General features: G+C 30.9%; 1 protein-coding gene across 4 annotated transcripts in view; it reads left to right on the top strand.

Annotated features, from left to right (window-relative positions):
* XNP (ATRX chromatin remodeler XNP) overlaps positions 1–22765 on the top strand; it is a 226453-nt gene that overhangs the window by 6013 nt on the left and 197675 nt on the right. For all 4 annotated transcript variants that reach the window (XM_075356424.1, XM_075356423.1, XM_075356421.1 and 1 more), the window contains exons 2-3: positions 2481–2654; positions 14172–14293. In XM_075356424.1, coding sequence (XP_075212539.1) covers positions 2486–2654; positions 14172–14293 — 291 coding nt within the window. In that variant the 5' untranslated portion in view covers positions 2481–2485. The remainder of the gene's footprint in view (positions 1–2480; positions 2655–14171; positions 14294–22765) is intronic.

Genomic DNA, 22765 nt, shown 5'->3' with positions numbered 1-22765 from the left:
CTTTTTTTAGCTATTCTGCTACAGCAGAAATAGCTAGTAGCTGGAAAAGTAAAAATTGTAAAAATAAAATAATATGATTATTTTTAATTTGTGAACATAAAATCAATTTGTGTTATTTAAATTTTTATTAAAAAAGTTTTTTTTTTATTTTTTTATTAAGAAAAAGAGATTTATGTCAAGTACACAATTAAAAATATATTTAAAAATTAAAGAAGTGCAATAAAAATAGTAATTTTCTTTTGCCACTTTTCTGTAGTGAATAAATAATATTGAATTTACATCTCCAGGTATTCACCTGTATGTGGACATGAGTTGCAATTCAAGCAACAAAATCATATCAGATTTTTAGATTAACGTATAATTTTTTTCTATCTGCAGTGCATATGGAAAAAAATTAAAATTCTATTATCATGATTTATATATGAGGGTAAGTCAAGTATTATCCGCAATGTAGTTATAAATTTTATTGCAGTACAAATAGGAAACTTACATGTACATCATTTCTCAGCATAGTCCCCTTCATTTGCGGCAGTAAACAGTCGTCCAGCTCTTTCGTCGCGCGTAACACTTATGCGACCATTTTTGAATATTTCAATCCATTCGTAGACACTGTTGCGGCAACACACTGTTCCCGTATTGTACTGAAAGTCTTCGATGAATTTCGGCCCCTGATACACCTTCCGACCACAAAAAAATGGATCGCTGAATGTTGCTCTTCTTTGTTGCAAACAGGAAGCGGAGCAGCCATGGCTAATGGCAGGGCAGCGATAATGGAACTAACCTAGCAACATCAAACCTGCACAGACATAACAACAATTAAACCACGCATGTGTCATCTACGCAACACGACAGTACTACCAACATAAACAAAAATATAACTAAATTGCGGGTAATAATTGACTTTCCCTCGTATAAAAAAAAGCCAATCTGTCTTTAATTATTTCATAAATATGTAGCTAATAATTCTCTAATCATGATTTAATTACAACTGTCAAAAACAAAAAGATAAGATTAAAATGTAACATTTTGTATTAAAACTTTTGTCTTTAACATTTTGATTTTTTGTAAGTGTTTTATAACAATTTCTTAAAAACAAAATGTTCTGTCCTTAAAATTTTAATATTTTGTATTTAGTTCACTGTTGTACTATATTTTATTTAATGAACATCATCATTGTGTGTGTATGCTTTTATGTAAAGACCCTTGTTATTGTGTCTAAGCCTTCGATAGCTCTGTCTGATAGTTCATCCATCTGTCCCCTGATATTCATTCTAGTAGTGAACTTAAGTTTGTGATCCACACTTTTACAGTTTAAAGCTAAGAAACAAAAAATCTTTTTATTATGTTGAAAATTTAAAATAACATGTATTGCAGCCTAAAAATAAAAATTCTGATCTTCAACTTTAACTGATTTGGAGAATCATTCCCCGCTTAACAATTTTATATTTAAATAATTGTGACATATTGCAATAGGTTTGATTGATATTGTTTGACGCTTTTGTGTTAATTGTGTATTTCAATACCTTAGGGTACGTAAGGATAAATTGAGTGCATCTATTTTTTCTGTAAAAATCTATCAGAATCCATTATTGTAGACTTTTGGGCAACTCAAAGTGTCAGGTATATATGTATATATATATATATAAGGAACATAATAATGGCAGTGACGGTTATAATGATGATAACTTTGAAATCAAGGAATGGTAGAAACTGTGAACTGCTTCAAGATAATTGGGCTGCTCCATGTTGAAGCAGGAAAATGTAAAAAGATAAATTAATAATGTAAATACTTGTAAACATAATAAAATGTAGAAACCTTTTAATAAAACTATGTTTAAAAGATTTTTTTTTATGGATTAAAGGATTTTTTGAGAAAACAGAAAAATTTTACTGCCTTTTCACTAATTTGTTTCCTTAATAAAATCTGTTAGCTATCAATCATTTATTTCCAAATTTCCTTGAAACCCTGTTAGTCCAGTTTTTCCAGCATTCAGATTCTACTGCTGTACCATACAGCCCAAATTATTGAAATAGTTCTCTCTCTCAAGGTTTATGTATTCATAACGAAAAGGTCAGCTTGTTTCAGTAGTTGCTTTTTGCAATGTGACTAATTCTGCGGTTTGTTTTTATGTTCTTTACAGTTCATTCTCCTTTTTTTTTTACCTGAATCTCAGTTTTGTATCAGTTTGAATTTACAAACTTGAGCTAGATTGAGGTATGCAAGATTGCTCTGTTTATTAGGATATAAATGTGAAAAATTATTTACAAATTTAGGAGATTAGAAATTCTTTATCTTAAAATTTTTTTATTAAGTATAATTACTTAAGAGAATTTTTTCCATATAATTATGGAATATCATCTATGTATAGTTCTGTTTGTAACCTAGAACTAGAAAATAGTTTCTAATTAACAACTTTATTTTTATAAGTTATGTGGATTTTATGGTGAAAATGATTTAACATTGTAATTAATTTTTTTAGTTGTGATGGGTAGACCAAAACGTACTAAATCTTCATCTGAAGAACACAGCAGTGAGTCTGATATTGAGTCGCCTCAAACTAAAAACAACAGTAGGCTAGTTCGGGTTCCAGGAGAAACACTGCAGATATTTGTCTCCGAGAAAGAAGAGAATTATCGGAAAAAAAAATTTCCAGGTTAGTAAAATTTAGGTACATAATAGAATTGTCAGTAAATGGTATTTATTATTAGTAGATGTTTATTTAGTTCCAGGAGTGCCTCATTAAGGTGGAAGGAAGCTTTGGCTCTTATGGGTAGGCTGTATCCATCCCTAACTTATTAATCTAAGTTTGTATTAATTTTAAACTGATATTTTCTTTCATTAATTTTAATTATGTAAAATTAATTTAAAAATAATTAATTTAATTAAGAATAAATTATGTTTTTAGTAGGAGTTTCTTTGAACAGATTCTGGGTCTGTGTCATTCTTCATTCCTAAGAGGACGTAGCTGGAAAAGTGTATTTAATTGATTTTTATTGTATATGGTGGCCAAATTCTAAAATTGATAGACTGATAAAGATGGAATTTTTTGTATCATTTTGATTTTATGGTAGCAGGTTTGTTGAAGTTAACCATACATACATTTTGAAAAACTAAAATACATTAGCTGATTTAAATGCATGAACAACATGAGCATTTAGGAAATAGCTAATCTGAGAAAGATAACGTTAAGAACATATTAAAGAGTTCCTCAGTGGTGGTTAAAAATATACATGCCAGAGTTAATTTTTCTTCTGTGTGAATAAAAATGGCCATAAATACTGAGCAAGTTGTTCCCTGATAATGCTATGGAGAAGGTTTTACACAATTAAATAAATTGTATAATGGGAAAAAAATGACTAATCTTTCGGTAAAACGTGATTAATGTGGAGTTTTGGCAAGGTTATAGCAAACAAAAGCAGCTTAAGAGGCGTAAAAGTTTAGTAAAACTTAAAAGTTATGTTGAAGTTAATTACAAAAGTTAACAGATGTCTATTCAATGATAATTTTATTTAAATTTGTGACATGCTTGGAATGTTTGTGGAGAGGTTCTTGGGTAATCTATTTATAATTAAAATGAATGAAACAGAAATGTTAGATACATTAGCTATTTGAGAGTAGCTGATTTATTACGATCATCAACAGCTTAAACCTTTTTAACTTGTGTTCAGGATGTTACACTCTGAAAAAAGTCTACTCTAATCTTTCATCCTTTCATTTATCCAGAATGGTGTTAACTCATACTTTAATATCATCTCAATATGATTCTTGTCTACCTTCTTAAAAATCTTAAAATTGTAAATGATATAGACATTTTCAGTCAAACAAATTCTCTGATCCAGCCCAGTTTTTTCAGAATTGGCAGGAGAACTTCTAATGATATTAACAATGTGATGTTTTTCAAGAAATGTGCCAATTGTGCAAGAAAATGTGAATGGTCATTTCGTCAAATGTTTTTAGCAGTTACATATACAGATCTGACAGCAGTGTTAAAGTATTCTTTGATCTCACCAAAGCATCTAATTATAATGATATTGGATTTCCAGGCAAATTATGCTTTTATTACCAGTAGTTTGTTTGACTTGATCTCTCTTTTTTCTTAAAATGAAACATTTTATTAAACAAAGGTCTACATGGGTGTAGTAAATGTAATATGTGGATTACCATAATGTTCTATCTTAAGCCTTCTATTATTGGTTCATATTAATGGTTTGTTGTCTAAAACCTTTTTACTATCAAAATTGATTTTATGCTGATGAGATTGGCAGTTGTGCCATAAAATTTGATCCAGTTGTTCTGAGACATAGGTTTAATCTTTGATTATATGACCAGTTAGGTTGAGAGAAATAGTCTTTTAATTAATAAACTAGAAATAATGCAGTGTCTAAACCGGTTCTATAATTATTACTTTCTTTTCTATTATATGTGTTGACTTATAATCGGCAGTTTTTTAAAGCTTGAAGGAACATCTTAAGATTTTTATTGATAAGTTAAATAAATCCTTTCTTATTCACTGATTGGTTGTGTTGAAGTGCACACTCTCTTCTGTTGACTTATGTGGGGATCTGAATTACAACTTGGTATTATGAAATAATTTGGAAAATTGAGAATCATTTTCATCCAAAAGATTACCTAATTTGTGAATATGTCTGTAGATATTTATGAAAACCTTATTTTAAAATACTCTTGTTGCTTGCTATTGTCACTCATTTATGTAATTTTATAATTAATATGTAATATATTTTTTAATTTCCAATGCACTGTAATTGATTAATAAAAGCATACGAAATAGGTGGCTCTTATTGCAAGTTGTAATTCAGCCATCTACCAAAGTAGCAGCAATATATAAAATAGTATATCAATTTTATTTAATAAACTTTTGTTTCTGTGAATTGATTGGCTTAAAAATACTGTATTGCAGGCCAGCAATGTACTATTTAAATTAACAGATAGTTGTAATAGTTAGCTAAATATTAAGTAAATTGCTAATTGTTATGTTTCTATTTAAATAAACATATATTTTTTCAAATTATAAAACAATATTTATTAATGAGAACATAGTGAATAATTGAAACGTAATGAATTAATTGAATATAATAATAGTATTGTAAGAACTGTTCTTATCATCACTACAATCCTCAATTTGATAGTAGGCTTACATGAATAACTTGAATGTTGGGATACAACAGTCTCCCATGCTTATTGAAGTATTGAGTTTATATTCATGTTTACTGATTTAAATTGTTAAAGTGTAAAAAGGATATATCGGAGTCTTGCTGTCTTGTTGGCAGTTTATGTTCCCTTTCTGATAGGTTGTTACTGTATTCCTGGTTGCTCCTGAGGTTCTTGCACAACCTTGGGAGGCGCTGGGTGGAGCCCCTCTGGGGATTTCTTTTGGTTTGTCATACATGCTTAGTGACAGAACAAATGTCACTGTTTTCTGTGGTTTTGAGTCGATAGATGAATAGTAATTGATCAGTGTGTCTCTTCAAGGAATATCTGTTGCCATTGAGCTTAACCATGAAGTGAAGTTTTCCAAGCTTCTGGACTACAGTTTCAAGTCACCATATTGGTTTGCCCATGGAGGAGTACCACCTTGCTTTTATAGTCGATCTGAAACACTTAGTTGACATGCTGTGGGAGTGATGATGGTGTGCATGTTGGTGGTGGTTTCAGAAGGTCTAATTTAATACGTAATCTTCATTTTAGGTATAATTCTGATGGAAATTTATCAGATGAGAGATGTGTAGATCTGTAACGCATTAAGATTTCATGAATTTTTCTTTGAATGGGTAGTTTAGATGAAGTCATTGCCTGTAACGTTTGCTTGAAAGACTGTACATTGCATTGGTAGCGGGGTGGCCTGGTGCTATAAACTTTTGGTGTATGCTGTGGTTGGAACAGAATTTTGTAAAGGTTTCACTTCTTAAGATTGTTGCGTTGTTGGAGACCAATATTCTTGGTAGGCCATGAGTTGAGAATATATCTTGCATGTGTTTTTAGTGTATTCTTGGAGTAACGGACGTCAACCATCAGGACTTTGCATCAACCAAGATAAAGACGTGATCTTAAAGTGGTCCAGTGTAACTCCTTTCAAAACTTTCTGAGGGGGTTTATCCCAGTGATGGATATGTGATTTTGAAGGGTTTTTCTTTATTCATCCCTAGTCTTGATAAGTTTTGACAAGATTTTCTCTATCTTTATCTACATCTTGCCAGTAATCGTATTGTCTGCCCAATTGTTTCATCTTTACAGTTCCCACATGAGTGTGATGAAGTTCTGTGAGAACTAACTGATGCATTGAAGTTGGTATGAGTACTTGTTGCCCTTTAAATATTACGGAATTTTGAAGGTAATACTCAGAACCATAATTTTCACCATCCAAAAGGTCTGATTTCAGTTTTGAAAAAACTCTTTCTTCAGCAAGAGTAATTTCTTTCTTCAGTAATTTGTTTTGTTGGAAATTTATAGATTACTTGATTAGAAGTAAGAGATACTTCTTCTACATACTGTTCAATTTGATAAATATTTTCTTGAATCTGAGATCGGGGACAGAAAATCAACATGGACATTTTCTTTTGCCCGTTTGTCAGATTTGATAATCAAAGTTGGTGAGCCAAGTTGCATAGCATAGAAATCTTGTGGATGTCATAGCTAAAAGTTTTGAATTTTCATGTAGAATATGAATCAGTGGATGGTTATCAGTTTACAGTATGAACCTTTTGCCATATATATAATAATAGAATTTTTTAGGGTAAACACAGTTGCTAGTGCCTCCCTGTTGAGGTGGCTATAATTCATCTCAGTTTTGGTTAGTGAACGAGAAGTGAAAGCAATAGACCTGTCTACTCTCTTTATTATATGTGAAAGTATCCCGATATCCCTGTTGGAGAAGCGTTGCAGTTCAATGTCAGTGGAAGGTCTGGATTAAATGGGGTTAGTACATGTTTGCTTGCGATTCCATTTTTCAGTTATACAAATGCCGCTTCACATTTTGAGGACCAGTGGAATTAGTGATTTTTCTGAAGAAGTAATCTCAATAGATAATTAAATGTCAAGGTATTTGGTATAAACTTAGCATAATAGGTAACCATTTCTAGGGATCTCCTTGTCTTGCTGGTTTAGGTGTGTTTCTAATGGCCGCGTGACCTTAGTTGGGTTTTGGAAATTTTTCCTTGTTCACATAGCTTAGGCATTTGACATCAATTTTGAGAAATTCACACTTTTCTTTGTTGAGGTCTAATCAGACTTTTGTAATCTATAGAGGCAACCCGTCAGGTTTTTGTAGCATTCTTTTCCTATTTTGCATGAACTATAACATTGTCAAAGTATGTTGTAACCCCTCTGAGTCCCCTCAAGACTTTGTCCATGACAAGATGAGAGTCATTTGCTGCAATTTTGATTCCAAATGAGTGACGATTTATGGCATAACTTTCTTTTTGATTCCTTTTTTTTTGGTGAAACTTATAAAATGGGATAAAAAACTGTTTTGACATTGGTAGAATTTAGAGCTAATGTGGACTGTATTTTTGATTAGATGGTAGACGATGAAATGAAGCAATGCTATATTCTTCTTGAATCGTTATATTTAATTTCTTGTTACCCTTGACATTTTAATTGAATTACAATGGTTACATTAAACTTAAGAATGTATGACACTTTAGTCATAATTGAACTTGAACATTTCAAGAAATTGAGTTGCCTTGGACTGAAATGAAAACATGACCGCACTGTGCGGGATCCTTATGTAGAATATAATTAACATTAGTTGTTCATCCAGACGAAATAAAAAATGCGACCGCACTGGGCGGGACAATAATGTAGAATATTATTACAAGCCTCACCTTCCAGTTAGTGCCAGCACCCACTAGATTGCAGCATCGGATGGCTTGACGTGGAACGGAACTCACCGCCCACCAATTATAAAATTACCTTAATTTTAATTTTGTGATATTACATGAAATTAAACTTAATTTACAAACAAAGAGAATTACATAAAATAATTACATTCGTGCCTGAGAAATCAGGGCAGGTAAGGAAGTTAATGGAGCGAAGATTAGAAAATGTCCAGAAGTAAGTGAAGTAGGATCAAATGTATGCCGCCCACCATGATGGGTGGGTATTGGTAACGTGGAATTGATTTCTTCTGAAGAAAGATCTGACAATATACGACTATATTTATTTTTTAAATTATAAATGAAGCAACGACAATATGAAAATAAGTTTAATTTTCGTGTGAACGAAGAAAATGGTTTTGAAAGTTCTACAGCTTCTGTAGTTTGAAGAGCAGCTGAAATCACATTAGTTTTGCTAGACTTCTTCTCTTCCTTGAGTGAATCTGCCGGAATCATAAAAATGATAGGCGGATTGGATGGCCAGGCGTTCTCTTCCTTCAGAAAATACCATATTTGTTAAGCAATAACGAACATTATTGTATAATTGTTTCAACTGATCGATGTTGTCATAACCAGTGAGCAGATCATCGACATAAAAATCTTGTTTAATTACTTGGCAAGCTTGAGGAAAAGAGGCTTCATTTTGATTGGAAATTTCAATCAAACATCTTGTTGCTAGAAAACTTGAAGGTACTAAACCATAAGTAACTGTTTGTAAGTTGTATGGAATGACTCATGAGTTATTATCATACCGGAGGATTCTTTGCAATTGAAAATCTTGAGGATTGATGTGAATTTGTCGATACATCTTTGGCATATCGCCTGATAGCACGTTGCTGTGTTTTCTAAAATGAATTATAATCTAAAATAAATCTTGTTGAACTACTGGACCTGTAGCAAGAATTGAATTGAGTGATCAGCCGTTTGATGTTTTTGTACTACCATCAAATACTACTCTTGTTTTTGTAGTGGTGGGGCAAATAAAAGGTTTCAGATGGGGCCTTACACTGAGATGAATCTACAGGTTGCATGTGATTAATTCTTGATATTCTTTCATGAAATGGGAGTAATCTTCCTTAAGTTTTTCTGAAATCTACGATGTAACTAATTGAAACAATGCCTTGCATTTCCATAAGAATATCCTAAAGCGCAGTTTTCCTTACGAGGAAGAGATACAACAAATCTGCCTTTATCATCACGAAAGGTATTTTCAACTAAATGTTTTTCGCAGAAATATTCCTCCTTGGTCGGTAAACTATTTTCAATCTCTTCAAATCTCCAAAAGGACTCTAATTGAGAGGAAAGATTTATAAGGAATATTAGCTTTATAATATAAGGAATTGAGATGAAAGTTCATAAGTTATATTGAATTTGAATTATATTTCCGTTTACTAGATTTCATAGGGATTTGACCAGAGACTGAAACCAAGACGAGTTTCTTGAAGTATGGTATTAGAATTGTGAGTTAATTGAACAGGCTTAAGCAACGAAAGGTAATATTGAGCTCCTTGGAGAATGTCGATTTGCCCAGGAATATTAAAATGAGGATCAGCAAGAAAAAGTTGAGAAGGAATTTCCCAGTCAGTTAGGTTCACAAAATCATTAGGTAACAGACCTGCCATAGATGGCAGTACATGACATTTCCAATTTGAAATTAAAATCTTTATATCTAGAATTAATATTTAAATCAATACTTAACTTAGATTTAATGACATTACTAATACCTGTGATCGGCATTAAAACAGGTTTTGTTTGAAGCTGAAGTTTAGCACCAAACCTTTCAGTACAAAATGAAATCATAGAAGCGGAATCAAGTAAGACCCTGGTTTGGATGAAATTACTTTTTTTATCTTTAACATTAACTACAGCTGTTGCAACTAAAACAGACTTGTTATGTTCTGATTTTAAAGGACAATAAGAATTATTAGTCAAAGGAGCGCTTCAGCTTAGAAGATTTAATTGCTGGCTCTTGCAGCTTTTTATCTAAATGAATTAGCATATGATCTTCTGTGAGCATTTTTTACATTTACGATTGCTTTGACATTTTTTCACAATATGCTGTTTACTTAAACAATTAAGACATAATTTTTTCAGAATATAACATTTTTCCTTTCATTAACATTATAACTTAAACATTTATCACATCGATAAAGTGAATGGTTGCTAGTTTTACATAATGCGCACATAGAATTATTAAAATTATTCACATAAAATACATTTTTACTAAAACTAGGTTTTGAATAATCATATTTTTTGCTGCTAAACTTTTATTAGGCGGCTGTATCTTTTCATTACATTGAATTGTATCTGTGGATTCAAGTAGTTTACGCTTACATTCTAAGAAAGAAATGAGTTGTTCTAACTTTGGAAATTCATTATTTTCCAATGTTTTTTCCCCAGTCTCTTAAAGTATTTAAATTTTGAGTAATTAATTTTATTATAATAAATTATAAATAATCAATATTTAGATTCTTCAATGCAATAATATTTGATCAATGAATTTAGGTAAATTTTCAGAATTTTTTTTTAATGGTTTCAGATTAATAATTTCCACAGCATCTTTAGCTACAATTAGTCGTTTGTTGTCATAACGAGCTTTAAGTAAGTTTTATGGCAGTTTCATAATTTTCAGATGTTACTGATAAATTTTTTATTACATCTAAAGAATTCCTCTAAAGAAATTTGTAAGTTAGTAAAATCTTTCAACATTGAAAAATTCCTTGCGGTTATGGACTAAACTATTAAAAAAGATGAAAAAATTTATGCCATGCTCTCACATCACCGTGATAGGGCTCAATTTGTATAGGTTTTAATGTAATTTGAGTAGGTTTGTCAATTATTTTGTTTGACTCAATTGTGTTTGAAATTTTGAAAAGATTTTCTAGTTTTTTATATTTTAATTTAAGTTTATCAAAAATATCATTTGTTCCTATCCGCTAAATCTTTATCTGTTGCATCTTTATGCAATTCTATTTCAGATTGAACTTCAAAAAATGTGTTTTCATATTCTAATAGTTATTGAATTTTATAGTGAACAGATCATAATCGTCTGATTCGGAATTAAAATTATTAATGAATATTTTTTATTTTGCTATGCAGTCTTTCATAATACCTTGTTTCTCTTGAAATCTTTAAATTCTATTTTGATTTAAACTATGTTATTGATAGAGATAATATTAAATAAATTGATAAGTAATTAAATAAATAAAATAAATGGATATTTAAATTGATAATTACCAAATTATTATAAAATAATATTATTAAATTGTTTTCGATGATCAGAAGTTAAGTTGATAAGAATGTGTGTTGATTATGTTCAGGATTGACTTGTTGATAAAGTTGTTTTTCTAATGTATACTCGATATGACATCATCTGCTGATATTGACCTTGCTTGCAACTGTGAGTGCGCGTATGTAACCCAGCATAGTTCTAACACATTAAAGTTCACAAAAAATTATTATTGTTGAAGACTGACCTATTATAACTTAATATTATTGAAGATAGTCACTGTTCGGTAATTTGCGTATAACAACTATTGTTATAATCTTATGCGTGTCCTGAATGTTACCAGTTATTCAAAACATATTCAATTTTATACTAATGCCCCTTGTACTCCTGATTATACATAGTCCAAAACATTTACAGTTTGTATAAAAGATTAAATAATGCTATTTAACATTGCTTATAAATAAAATTATAAATGCCGCTTGATCCGGCCTTATGAATCCTACCTTGTGAATTCTGCTACTTGATAATCCTGTCCCTCTATCCAGCGACACCTCGATCCATTTGATCCAGCAATGGAGGACCATAAAAAGATATGGTAGATCAGTCGACTTAACTATCCGGCCCGGAGGACCATAAAAAGATATGGTAGAATTTCAAGCTAGTGTGGGCTGTATTTTTGATGAGATGGTAGATGATGAAATCAAGCAACGCTATGTTCTTCTTGAATCATTATATTTAATTTCACCCTTGATATTTTAATTAAATTACAATAGTTACATTAAACTTACGAATGTATGACACTTTAGTCATAATTGAACTTGAACATTAACAAGAAACTATGAGTCCCCCCTCTTAGACTGAAATGAAAACATGACCGCACTGTGCGGGATCCTTAACATAGAATATAACTAACACTAATTGTCCATCCGGACGAAATAAAAAATGCAACCGCACTGGGTGGGACTCTTTAACGTAGAATATTAGTACGAGCCTCACCTTCTGGTTAGTGCCAGCACCCACTAGATCACAGCACCGGACGGCTCAACATGGAACAGAACAGACATACAATAAATTTGTTAAATGGATAATAAACATGTAAAACTTTTAAACAAAACTAGTAGAGAATTTAATTCTGAACAAAATTGTATAAGATAAGTTTGAATAAAACAAAGAAAAGTTAGAAAAAATTTGAATTATATTTAGAAACAGAACACTAGGACAGTCTTACTAGATCATGGATACTGGTTTTCTTTGGTAGGTTAGGTTTCAACTAACCTCATATCTCAGGAATGGTCAACCTGAGACTGTACAAGACTATACTTAATTTACATTCATACATATCATCCTCTGAAGTAATACCTTATGTTTGTTCCAGAGGCTAAATAAGAGAGTACAGTAAGCCAAACTGTGTTATACATACCAGTTTAAAAAATAAGTGTTCAAAAATGAGCCTACCATTTTAAACACATTTCTTGGCATGCTTCTGTACTGCTTTTTTTGCTCTTTTAGTTCTTCAGGGCTGTCCTTATGTTGCTTAGCTGCATTCATAGTGCAGACAATTAATTTCCTACAAGAATGTGTTTTTGTTTATAATATTTTTCATCCATCTCCAGACAAAAAACCTGAAGGTGTAAGATCAGGCGATCTTGGTGCCAGGAATTTGGATCTCCAGAACCAGTTCATTTCTCAGGGAAATGGCTCAAGAAAAGTGGGGAGGCATGCCTTCGTGATGGAACTACACTTAGCATATCAGCACTAGAAAAACAGGTTCCAAACTGTTGTTAATTACACATTGTGTTAATTACATTGCCACATTACTGTGGCAATTCTTCTAAAAGAAAATGCAAGTAGACCTCAGCCTATAAGCAGCCAAATAGTATGAGGAGTCCAAACAGCTAATTGTGAAGAAGGCTGCATCATAGATTGATGCTAAATCAGTGTTGATACTTCGTTGATACATTCTGGTATATACAGTGTTTATAAAAACCTTTTTAAGAATTCACGGAGTGGATCCCCACATTGTAATAAAGATGAAAATTTTATCAACATATGTCTGGAAACGCTTAGTTTACCAGCTAGCCGCCATTTTTATTTTTAACTTAAAAGTTATTTCTCAGGAACTGTATCGAGCCGAAATTTTGTTAGTACTTGGGTATCTAGTGGTTTGCTTGTACAAGAATATTGAACTTGATCTATCTGTCCATTTCAGAGTGGTGTATAGGTAAACTTTTATTGTTACTATCTTTGTAAGTGCTAGTTTATTTAAATGTTATGTTATCAAAAAATATGTTAAGCATTTATGACAAAGAAAATGACGCCTTATCTATTGAAATCCGTTAAAAATTATAACAAAGTTATGGCAACAATGCTTAGTTACTAGATTAAAAAAAAAGTTTTCATTTCCTCCTGAATAAAATTAAATAACTCACCACGATCTCAATTGGAATAATCTTATTAATATTATCATGTAATAAATTATAGTAATTTAATAATGAAAATATTAGATTAAAATTAAATGTTGTTGAAATCATGAAAATATTATAATAATAAAAATTACTATTAAAAAATAATTCACATTACTTGTCTTTTTTTTAATTAACAGTTACTACAGTAGCTGTTAAGAATAGCGACCCTCATTCAAAATAAAATCACCCAGGTGTTTTTTCATTGACTGCTGGACCTTTGCAAAGATTTCTTGATGAATCTTCTCAATTCCATTTAGAATTATTGCGCACAATTCTTCTATTCAAGGATTGTTGTATGCAAGTGTCTTTAAATGGCTCCCATAAGAAAACATCAAGAGGATTAAGAGCAGGAGACCTCGCAGGCCATGCTACAGGGCCTCATCGAGTAGTCAGTCTGTTTTTGGATTTGCTTCATTTAGGTGATCTCGAACTTGTAATCTGTAATGAGCTGGAGCCCCATTCAGCATGAACCACGTTTTGTTGCATGTTGGTAACTGTTTATTTAGGTAAAGTGTGTCATAAAATTTGTTTTGAGTTTTAAAAATTCCTGAAAGAATAAAGATTTTTTTTTTTTAATTTTACAGATCCTGAAAAGGTAAAAGATTTTACGCTAAACTGTACAGTTTGTGCCAAGAATGTAGGACCAGCTATTTTTTATGGTACATCATGTTATATGCATTCAGCCTTAGGAGTATTAGTTTGTAAAGTAAGTACATGAAATGTTTTGTATTGTATTTTGTCTATTGTATTGTGTTGTATGAGTGTGAATTAAATATAAAATGTAATTTTTTTTTTTATAAACTTACTGATTAATAATATATACAATTCATACCTTCATCATTTATCTATATAGTCTCCTGCATGATTTACACACTTTTGCCAACGTTTTGGAAGCTTGAGTATAAAAAGTTAACAGCTTGAATCTTGAGAAGTTGTTAACCAATTGCATATATGCTCCTCGATGTGTACATTGTTTTCGAATCATTCCCAAGCAATTCTTTCAAGGGTGCAAATAAAAATAGTCACATGGCGATAAATCTGGACTTGAGAGGGTGGTCGAAGGTTTTCCAGTTTTATTTTATTAGTACCATGACTCCAGAGTGTTATAGTAGATCCATGTCTCATCACATGTGATGATGCGCCTCAAAAAATTGTCTCCTTTTTGCCGAAATCAATTTGGAAGTCTCAAAATGTTTTCAATCTGACCTGTTTTGGATTTTCAGTCAACAATCTTGGTACCCATCGAGCACTAATTTTTCTAAAGCCAAGATGATCAGTGATAATGGTTTGTGCACTCCCATAGCTGATACCCACTTCTGAAATGATTTCTTCAACATTGAATCGACGATCACCTTCGATAAGTTTTTGAATTACACGAAAACATTCGTGAAACTTGACCGTGGGCGTTGGATCATGACTTGTTTTCTACACTATTTCGCTCACCCTTAAATTGTCGGGCCCATGTATACACTTGGTTCTAGGACAGTATATAATGTCCCCAAACTGTATATTTAAACGAGTTAAAATTTCCACGGGTTTAATGCCTTTATTAGTTAAAAATTTTATGATTATATGTTGTGCAATAGACAACAGAACCTCTTACTCACTCTTGCTGTACTGATGACAGAACAGCGGAAGAGCTAACCAAGCTGGTTTTTCTGCTGTAACATACCGAACATTAACCTCCTACTCCACTATCCAGCTCAGAACACTGCTTGCTGTGAAGAATAGCAAAATTACTGTTTAAATTTGTTTCTTCCTTGTATAATATTTTTAATACCAAAAGAGACTGTCAGTGGGTCTGTACGAGTTCATATGTCAACTTTCTTAAAATTTTAACTCGATTGAAAAGTAGATCAAAATTTATTGTGTTGAATTAGCAGATTTTTGGTGGTTTGTTAATTTACAGTTCAAATGAGATTCATTTCCTTTACGGAAATAAAATGTGAAATTTCATACAGTTAATGATAACTGGAGTATGCAGTGGCAGAAATCAAAACGGAATGTAAGGTTTCAGTAACAGAATCGAGAATTTTAGAAATAATGAAAGTATACAGTAATGTTATTAGTAGAAGATCTAGTCATCCAGATGTAATGCATTGAATATTCAATTGCACAATCACCTGTAATTACAAGAACTTTTTCATTGTTTTATTGAAACATTATTTTTTATTAAACATTATTTATTGAAACATTTATTTATAAAACAGCAGCCTCAAGCATTGTAACTAATTAAACTAAATAAGTTTTATTAAAGTAATATTACACTAATAAGTTACTGAAACTAAGAGTATAAATATTATAAGATGAGTTTGATTCTTATTTACATTTTGTTTATAAACTGAACATATTTTTTATGTTCTGCCATTATGTCTTCAATTTTTGTTAAGCTTGTTCAAAGTTATTAAATCATAATTTTTATTTTAATGGGAAGGAGTTGGAGTAAAAAAAAACAAGGCTTGCACTGCAGTATTAAGATATCCATCCCTTTTTTTCATGTGCTAAAAGATAAAATGTTTTTTACTTAGTTCTTTAATTCTTTCAACAAAATATAGATGTTCTCATTGGCAGCTGCAATTCTCTTTATAATTTTTTCCCAGGTCTATTAAAACTTTGTTTGGTTCAGTTTCTTTTACCAAATAATTTACAATGTGGTGTGTACCAACAGCGTTTACAACTTAGTTTGTACCACGCTACGACAGATGTCTAAATCGGAGTGGCGACTGTGTAGAGAAATAGCGTAACTATGTTAAGTACCTGTTACAAATAAAAAATTTTTTATTTTCACTGTGGTTTTAATTTCGTGACTGATCATCAGACCTTGAAAAAAATAAACCTTGTATTAGGTGGATATAAGACTTAGATATATTTAAAGAGTAATAAAGGGACTTTTACTCTATCCTAATATTTCAGGTAAGATTGTTGAATTAATAATTGTATGAATATTTTTATCTATAAGTAATTAATGAAATAAAATTTTATATACTTTTCATTTAAAAAAAATTTGTAATGTAATTTAATAGGCGTACAAGGAAGTCATATGGTGTCCACGTCATTTTTTTTGTATCTGTGACTAAATGTATATGCCAGCTGAGAATATTTGTATTATTTATTCTTATTCAGTAATTGATATTACAATATTCTTTCTTTTTTAGGTCATTTATGGACTACATATAACAATCCTTATTTAGAATTTATTCTTCACACTCTTATTTCAACCTTACAATCCTTCCAATAGTTCTTCATGCTAACTCTTGCTGCTTCCTTTCACTCCTCTGAGTAGCTCACTACTCCTCATATGTTGTTTGGAAAACCTTGAAATTTTTTTACTGTTTCTTTATACCTTCTTTTTCAGTCCAGAATTGTTTTTTTCAACATTCATCTTTTCAATATTCTTAATTGTTGTTTCAGTCCACTGGTATTTTTTTGTTCTGATAGAAGTGGTTGAAGATCATTTTAGTTAGCCTTCCAGCATTCCTTCGGTATTCTGGGTCCCAGAATTCTATCTTCCTATTTTTTTTTTACCCAAGAAAGATTTTTGGTACCTTTCCTGTTAACCTCTTTTGCCCATTCTCAGATAGCTTTCAAGTGAAAGCCATTTAAGTGGTGAAATTCCATCTGCTTGTCTAACTCCTGTCACATTTTCCAATGGCTCTGATAATTCCCCCAAGAATTTAACATTTGGGACTGTTTTTGTTAAAGAGTCCTTAATTAACTTTAACATATTTCAAACTATTCCTACTCATCGATCATACAGTCATATGTTTTTTTGAAGTCTGAAAGGTTCTAGTTTTACTGTTAATAATCCTGTGCCTCAGGATAGATTTAAAAGAAAAAATCTGATCTACACATGACCTACTCTTCCTAAATCCCCTTTGGTATTCTAGAAATTTCTCCACGTATGGTTTGATTCTTCGCAAATGTGCTAATGATAAAATTTTGTAAGGGACTGAGAGCAAGTGAAATTCTTCTGAAGTTCTTCATTTCAGTGTCTCCTTTTTTAAATATATGGGCGGATTAATGCTATTTTCCACTTTGTTGGGATTTTTTCATTATGGTTTTCATTATTTTCACAAAATATTTATTACCAGCTAGTTAAATGAATTCCACCATTATTTGTTCTTCCTTGACTGCTTTTATTACTTTTTAGTTTTTGGATTAATTTTAATATATCTTCATCATTATGTAGGTTTGAAGGAGTCTTCTCTATTCGTTAGTTTTTGAATTCTAGTTTTTCTATGGCGGGGGGTTCACAATACAAGAATTTCGAGAAATATTTTGCCAATCTTTTGCAGTTATCCCTGTTATGGAGAATCAAATTTCCATGTTCATCTTTAAAATTTAGACTTGGGACTAGGTGCCCTTGGATTACTTTTTTAAAAGTTTGGTAAAAAGGTCTTGTTTTGTTATTTAGGAATGCGTTTTCAATTCTTTCTAATTCTCTTCTGTCAAAATTCCTTTTACATTTTTGATAATTTTTTATGTTAGGTTCCATTCTTTCACGAATTCCAATCAATTCCCATCAGTCTTCTTATTGTACCATTTTCCCAAGCTTTCTTCCTCTGTTCTTTTCTTTTTTACCTTTTTCTCACCATTGATGTTTTCTAACATGTTTATCAAACAAAAGATATATTTAATAGAATACAAAAGATACATTTTTTTGTTATTTGAATTATCTATTTTTTAAATTTGGCCAATAGTTTGCTGCTTGTGTTTTTCATGTCTCTTCTTCAAATCACTCAACATTGTGATGGTTAAGGTTTGAGTTGTTTTAGTAAAGCTTGGGCTTGCTGATTTTATTTCTTTTCTATTGTTTTGTGGGATGAAAATTAACTTGACTTTCAATGGATAGTAGTCTGAATTAAAGTTGGTTCCCCTTCAATGAAATTTATATTTATTACAGAAAAAAGAAAAATATTTTTACAGTTTATGTTTCAGCTTTACATTAGTTACTTGATGTGAATTGCTTACAGCATTTCAAAAAATTGAACAAGGCGGTTTGTGGTCTGTGCTTTGCCATCTTGTTAGTAAATGCCTGCATATCCGTCCCCAGCCCTGACTCCTTTACATTCTAAATATTATTAAAAAAGAATACATTCTTAATATTAGGTAATGCATTGCTGTATGTGTGAGCTTTTAAGGTCTGATTCTTAATGAAATTTATTTTGCAGTAACTGCAATCATGTAGATGCTAAGAAATCTTGTACACCCTGTTTCTTAGCTGCAATCTGAGTTTTATTAACTGAATGTGTTTAGATATGTGTCCATGTTTGGAGAGATTGCACATGCTTATTATTACTTAATAATGGCAAAAAGACTACTGTTTTTATAACTAGCTTTTTTATTTGAATGTCATTATATAATAAAGCAAAACGCAATTTTTGGTAGGTTGTAACGAATTAACATTATTTTTTAAGGATATTTTGTTTGATTACATTTTTAATTTTGCACTCATTATTAAAAATAAAAATCTGATGTGGATACTAAATAACTTCCTTGTACGCGTATTTAATTACATATACATATTTTTTTTAAATAAAAGTACATAAAAATTTTATTTTGTTTACTTATGTTTTTTATTGTTATTGAATTATTTATCATAAATTTTTTTTTACAATCTGAGGGTAATAATTATTAATAAATCAATATTAAAAAAAAGTTAAAAAAAAAAGAAAAGGAGATGAAGTGATTCGAACCGATGTGCCTTCTCCTTGTAAGATTCAAGTATTTCATTAATTAAGATTTTATTTGGCTATAACTCTGAAACCAATGAAAATAAGTATCACATATATCATTAAAAATCTATCAATGATACTGCAGTTAAAAAAAAGTCCAAAATCAAATTTTTATTTTTTATTTTGGGCATTATTGGACACTTTTGGTTCAGTCGATTGCAATCAAAAGGGGAGATGCACAACTAGATTTTATGACATTCCTAAATCAAAAATTTCAACATCCTGCAGTTAATCATTTTTGAGTTATGTGAGATACATACGTACGTATGTACAGACACACGCTGAAATTAGTCAAAATGAATATTTCCATTGAAATCTGAAAATCAATATTTTTTGCGATCACAGTAATTCCTTTACTTGTGACAAGGAAGTAAAAATGAATAGTAATTTTTCTATTACTGATCTCATTCAGCACATGTGATGAGAAGGTGGTTACAATAATTTATCTTCTAGAGAAAGATAACAAATTTGTAACAATTTTCAAAGGTGCCATGTCTGTTGAGGTGGTAGATATTTCCTACCAGTTTTTTGCATTTTGATACCATCTTGTTTCAGTTATTTTTCTCTATACAACAGAGTTGTACATAAATAAAATAAAGCTGTATTTATTTTTTTTCTTCAATAATTACTTCATAATGAAAATATATAAACAGAATTTAAAATTACATTATCTATAAAATTCTTCTTAAACTTAGGAATTATAACCCATTAAAATAAATGGGTTGAACTCAGTTCCCTTCAGCATGCACATAATTCATGAATAAAAGGGTTTTGGATTGATTGATAATTCATAAAACAAATTACGACATTGAAGTTCTCAGATAAATTTTAAACTTGGCATATAATGAGCATTTATAAAAAAAACCATTAAAGTTGAACAATTAATTATAACAAATTAATAAGTCAATATTTATTTCTAATGGACTAATTTAGTAATTAATTATTTTTAAATGGATATTCTAAGTTAAAAATACACACTTTATGTAACTTTTAATTATAGTGCTATATTTTAAACAAAAATTGTCAAAAGTGTGAATTAACCGTTATTTTGGGGGCTAACAGTTGTCTGTACCAACTACAGTCCTTAAAATAAGTTTAGGGACACAAGTGAAGAAAATAAATTAAACTAAATTCAGAAAATATTTATTTAATCAAATTACAAAGGTTTTTTACCTATAAATAACATATTAATAGTCGATAGTCCCTTCTCTGGTCTTCTTGCACTTGTCTAAATGATCTGGCATGGAGTCGATGAGTTTCAGGTACTCTTCTTGGAAATACTCATCCAGGGCTGGGTAACATGGAACTTCAATTCAGCAAGATTCTTTGGTTTCAGGTTCATTAATCTTGCAGCCATTGTATTCCACACATTTCTCTATAGGGTTTAAATCTAGACTTCATGCAGGCCAGGGCAATATTTTTACATCGTGCTCCTGAAATCACTTTTTGGTTACTTTGATTTGTGTACCGGAGCATTATCTTGTTAAAAATGAAATTTTCTCCAACTAGGTTTTTGACATATGGCAGCATCACTTCTAATGTTTCACAATACTAAGCACTATTGATGGACCCTTTAACAATTCTCGTTTTTCCAGGGCCATCAAATGTAATGTAGCTCCATATCATAATTGTGCCTCTACCCTATTAAACAGCAGAATCCACAAATGCAGGCTAAAACTTCTCTGTCTTTGTTCGTGAGACTAAAGTGTTTCTCTTCGGAAACGAAACTAGATTCATCAGAGAAAACAACACACCTCCGTGCTTCTTTGAATCAGTAATTGCCTACAGAAATGTAAGTGTGCTGTGCTTTCTTGTGCATCTCAGACAAAAGAGGTTTTCAAAGAGTGTAACATGACTTAATATATTTTTTACATGGCCTAGTGAAAACTGTGTTAAAACTAATATCAACATTGTGAATTTTCATGAAATTAGTAGTCTGTTCCTTAGCTTACAGTTCGTTCAGCTTTAATAAAAGCAGTGCACAATCCTGCTTAGGAGATGTCTCTCTTGGCATACCACTTTGGAGAGTATCAACAGCCATCCTTAAATTTTTTCAGTGTTCTCACACAGGTTTTAGACACCTAATGCTTCACCAATCTCATATGATCTGCTACACATTCCCACAATTTGCCACCTAACTTTATTTAAACTTTTATTTGCCTCATTGCTTTCATTCAAAATTTAATCCGAAAAACAATACTGACTATAGTAGAAATAAATAGAAAAAGTGTAGTTAACGCTATCTGTAGTAGCACAGTATGTACTGTACAGTACGGTATTAAACTGAGCACATAGATAGCACTTGGGGTGCGATTTTAAATGATTTATTGGTTGTTTTTCCCCCAAAATTGAAAATTAATCAAACCGTTCCCATTTTGACAAAAGATTTTCTAATTTTTTACATGTAGGTGGACTAAGTAGCTACAAGCTAGGCAAGTTTGTACCAAAGATTTCATTAACCTTAGTTTAACCAATCAAAAGTTTTTTTTAATATTTTTTCTTTAAAAAATATTAAGTTTGGCCACATGAGAAAAGTTATAAAAATTCATAAATAATTAACAGATCAACACAGACTTCTTTTGGCTTTTATTAAAACCTTCCATTTTGTTCCGGCATTATTACATGGATACTTCATGTTAAAACTGCAGCAGAAACTATAAGGACAAGAACTGATGTACTACTTTCTAGGGGTCCCTAAACTTTTTGTAAAACCTCTATATTGGACTTTTGGTTTGGGCTGTGATTCAAAATAAAACTAAAATGATTACACTGATAAACATAATTTTTGTTTCCTAACATGCGACACTAATTTTAATCTGTTTTTTGATGCTGAAAATGAATAAGAACTTGGAATCTTTCTATCACCCACTATTTTTGAAAAATTTTTTAATTTTAAGTAAAGGATTTTTTTTCATTTTTTGACATATAGTTAGCATTTTAAGCTCCTATGTTGTATTTTGTTAGCTCATTTTTTGTTGTTTAACTTTGTTAACATAATTTGTAAGCTGTAAATAAACAATATTAGACAAAGAATCAAATCATATCAGTCGCATATTATTGACATATGTACTTATGATTTGGTATGAACCAAAGTATCATGTAACAGATTGTTACTTTTGTTTAACAAGTGTGTCTGAAGTTTCTAAAAAATCCAAACGTAGTGTAAAATATCCTTCATTGCAATCTGCATTCAGGCCTGTACCTCTTAGTGAAATTATTCCAGTTCCTGAGCCACCTGTGAATATATATGTTTTGAAAGCAGCGATGAAGAATCAGCCAGTACTGAAGAAGACAACAATGATTTTGATTTTGAATTATCTTCCAATAAGCCATATCTTTTTATCACAGGGTGAATTAAATGACTTGGTTAGGGATATACATTTATCAAAAAATCAAGCTGTTAGGATCAAGACTACAAGGTTGGAATTTACTTTAAAAAAATA

The sequence above is a fragment of the Lycorma delicatula genome, chromosome 2, assembly GCF_047948215.1.
Source record: "Lycorma delicatula isolate Av1 chromosome 2, ASM4794821v1, whole genome shotgun sequence".
NCBI classification, from domain to species: domain Eukaryota; kingdom Metazoa; phylum Arthropoda; class Insecta; order Hemiptera; family Fulgoridae; genus Lycorma; species Lycorma delicatula.
Note: the sequence above shows the minus strand (reverse complement) of the source record. Positions and strands in the feature narration are given on the sequence as shown.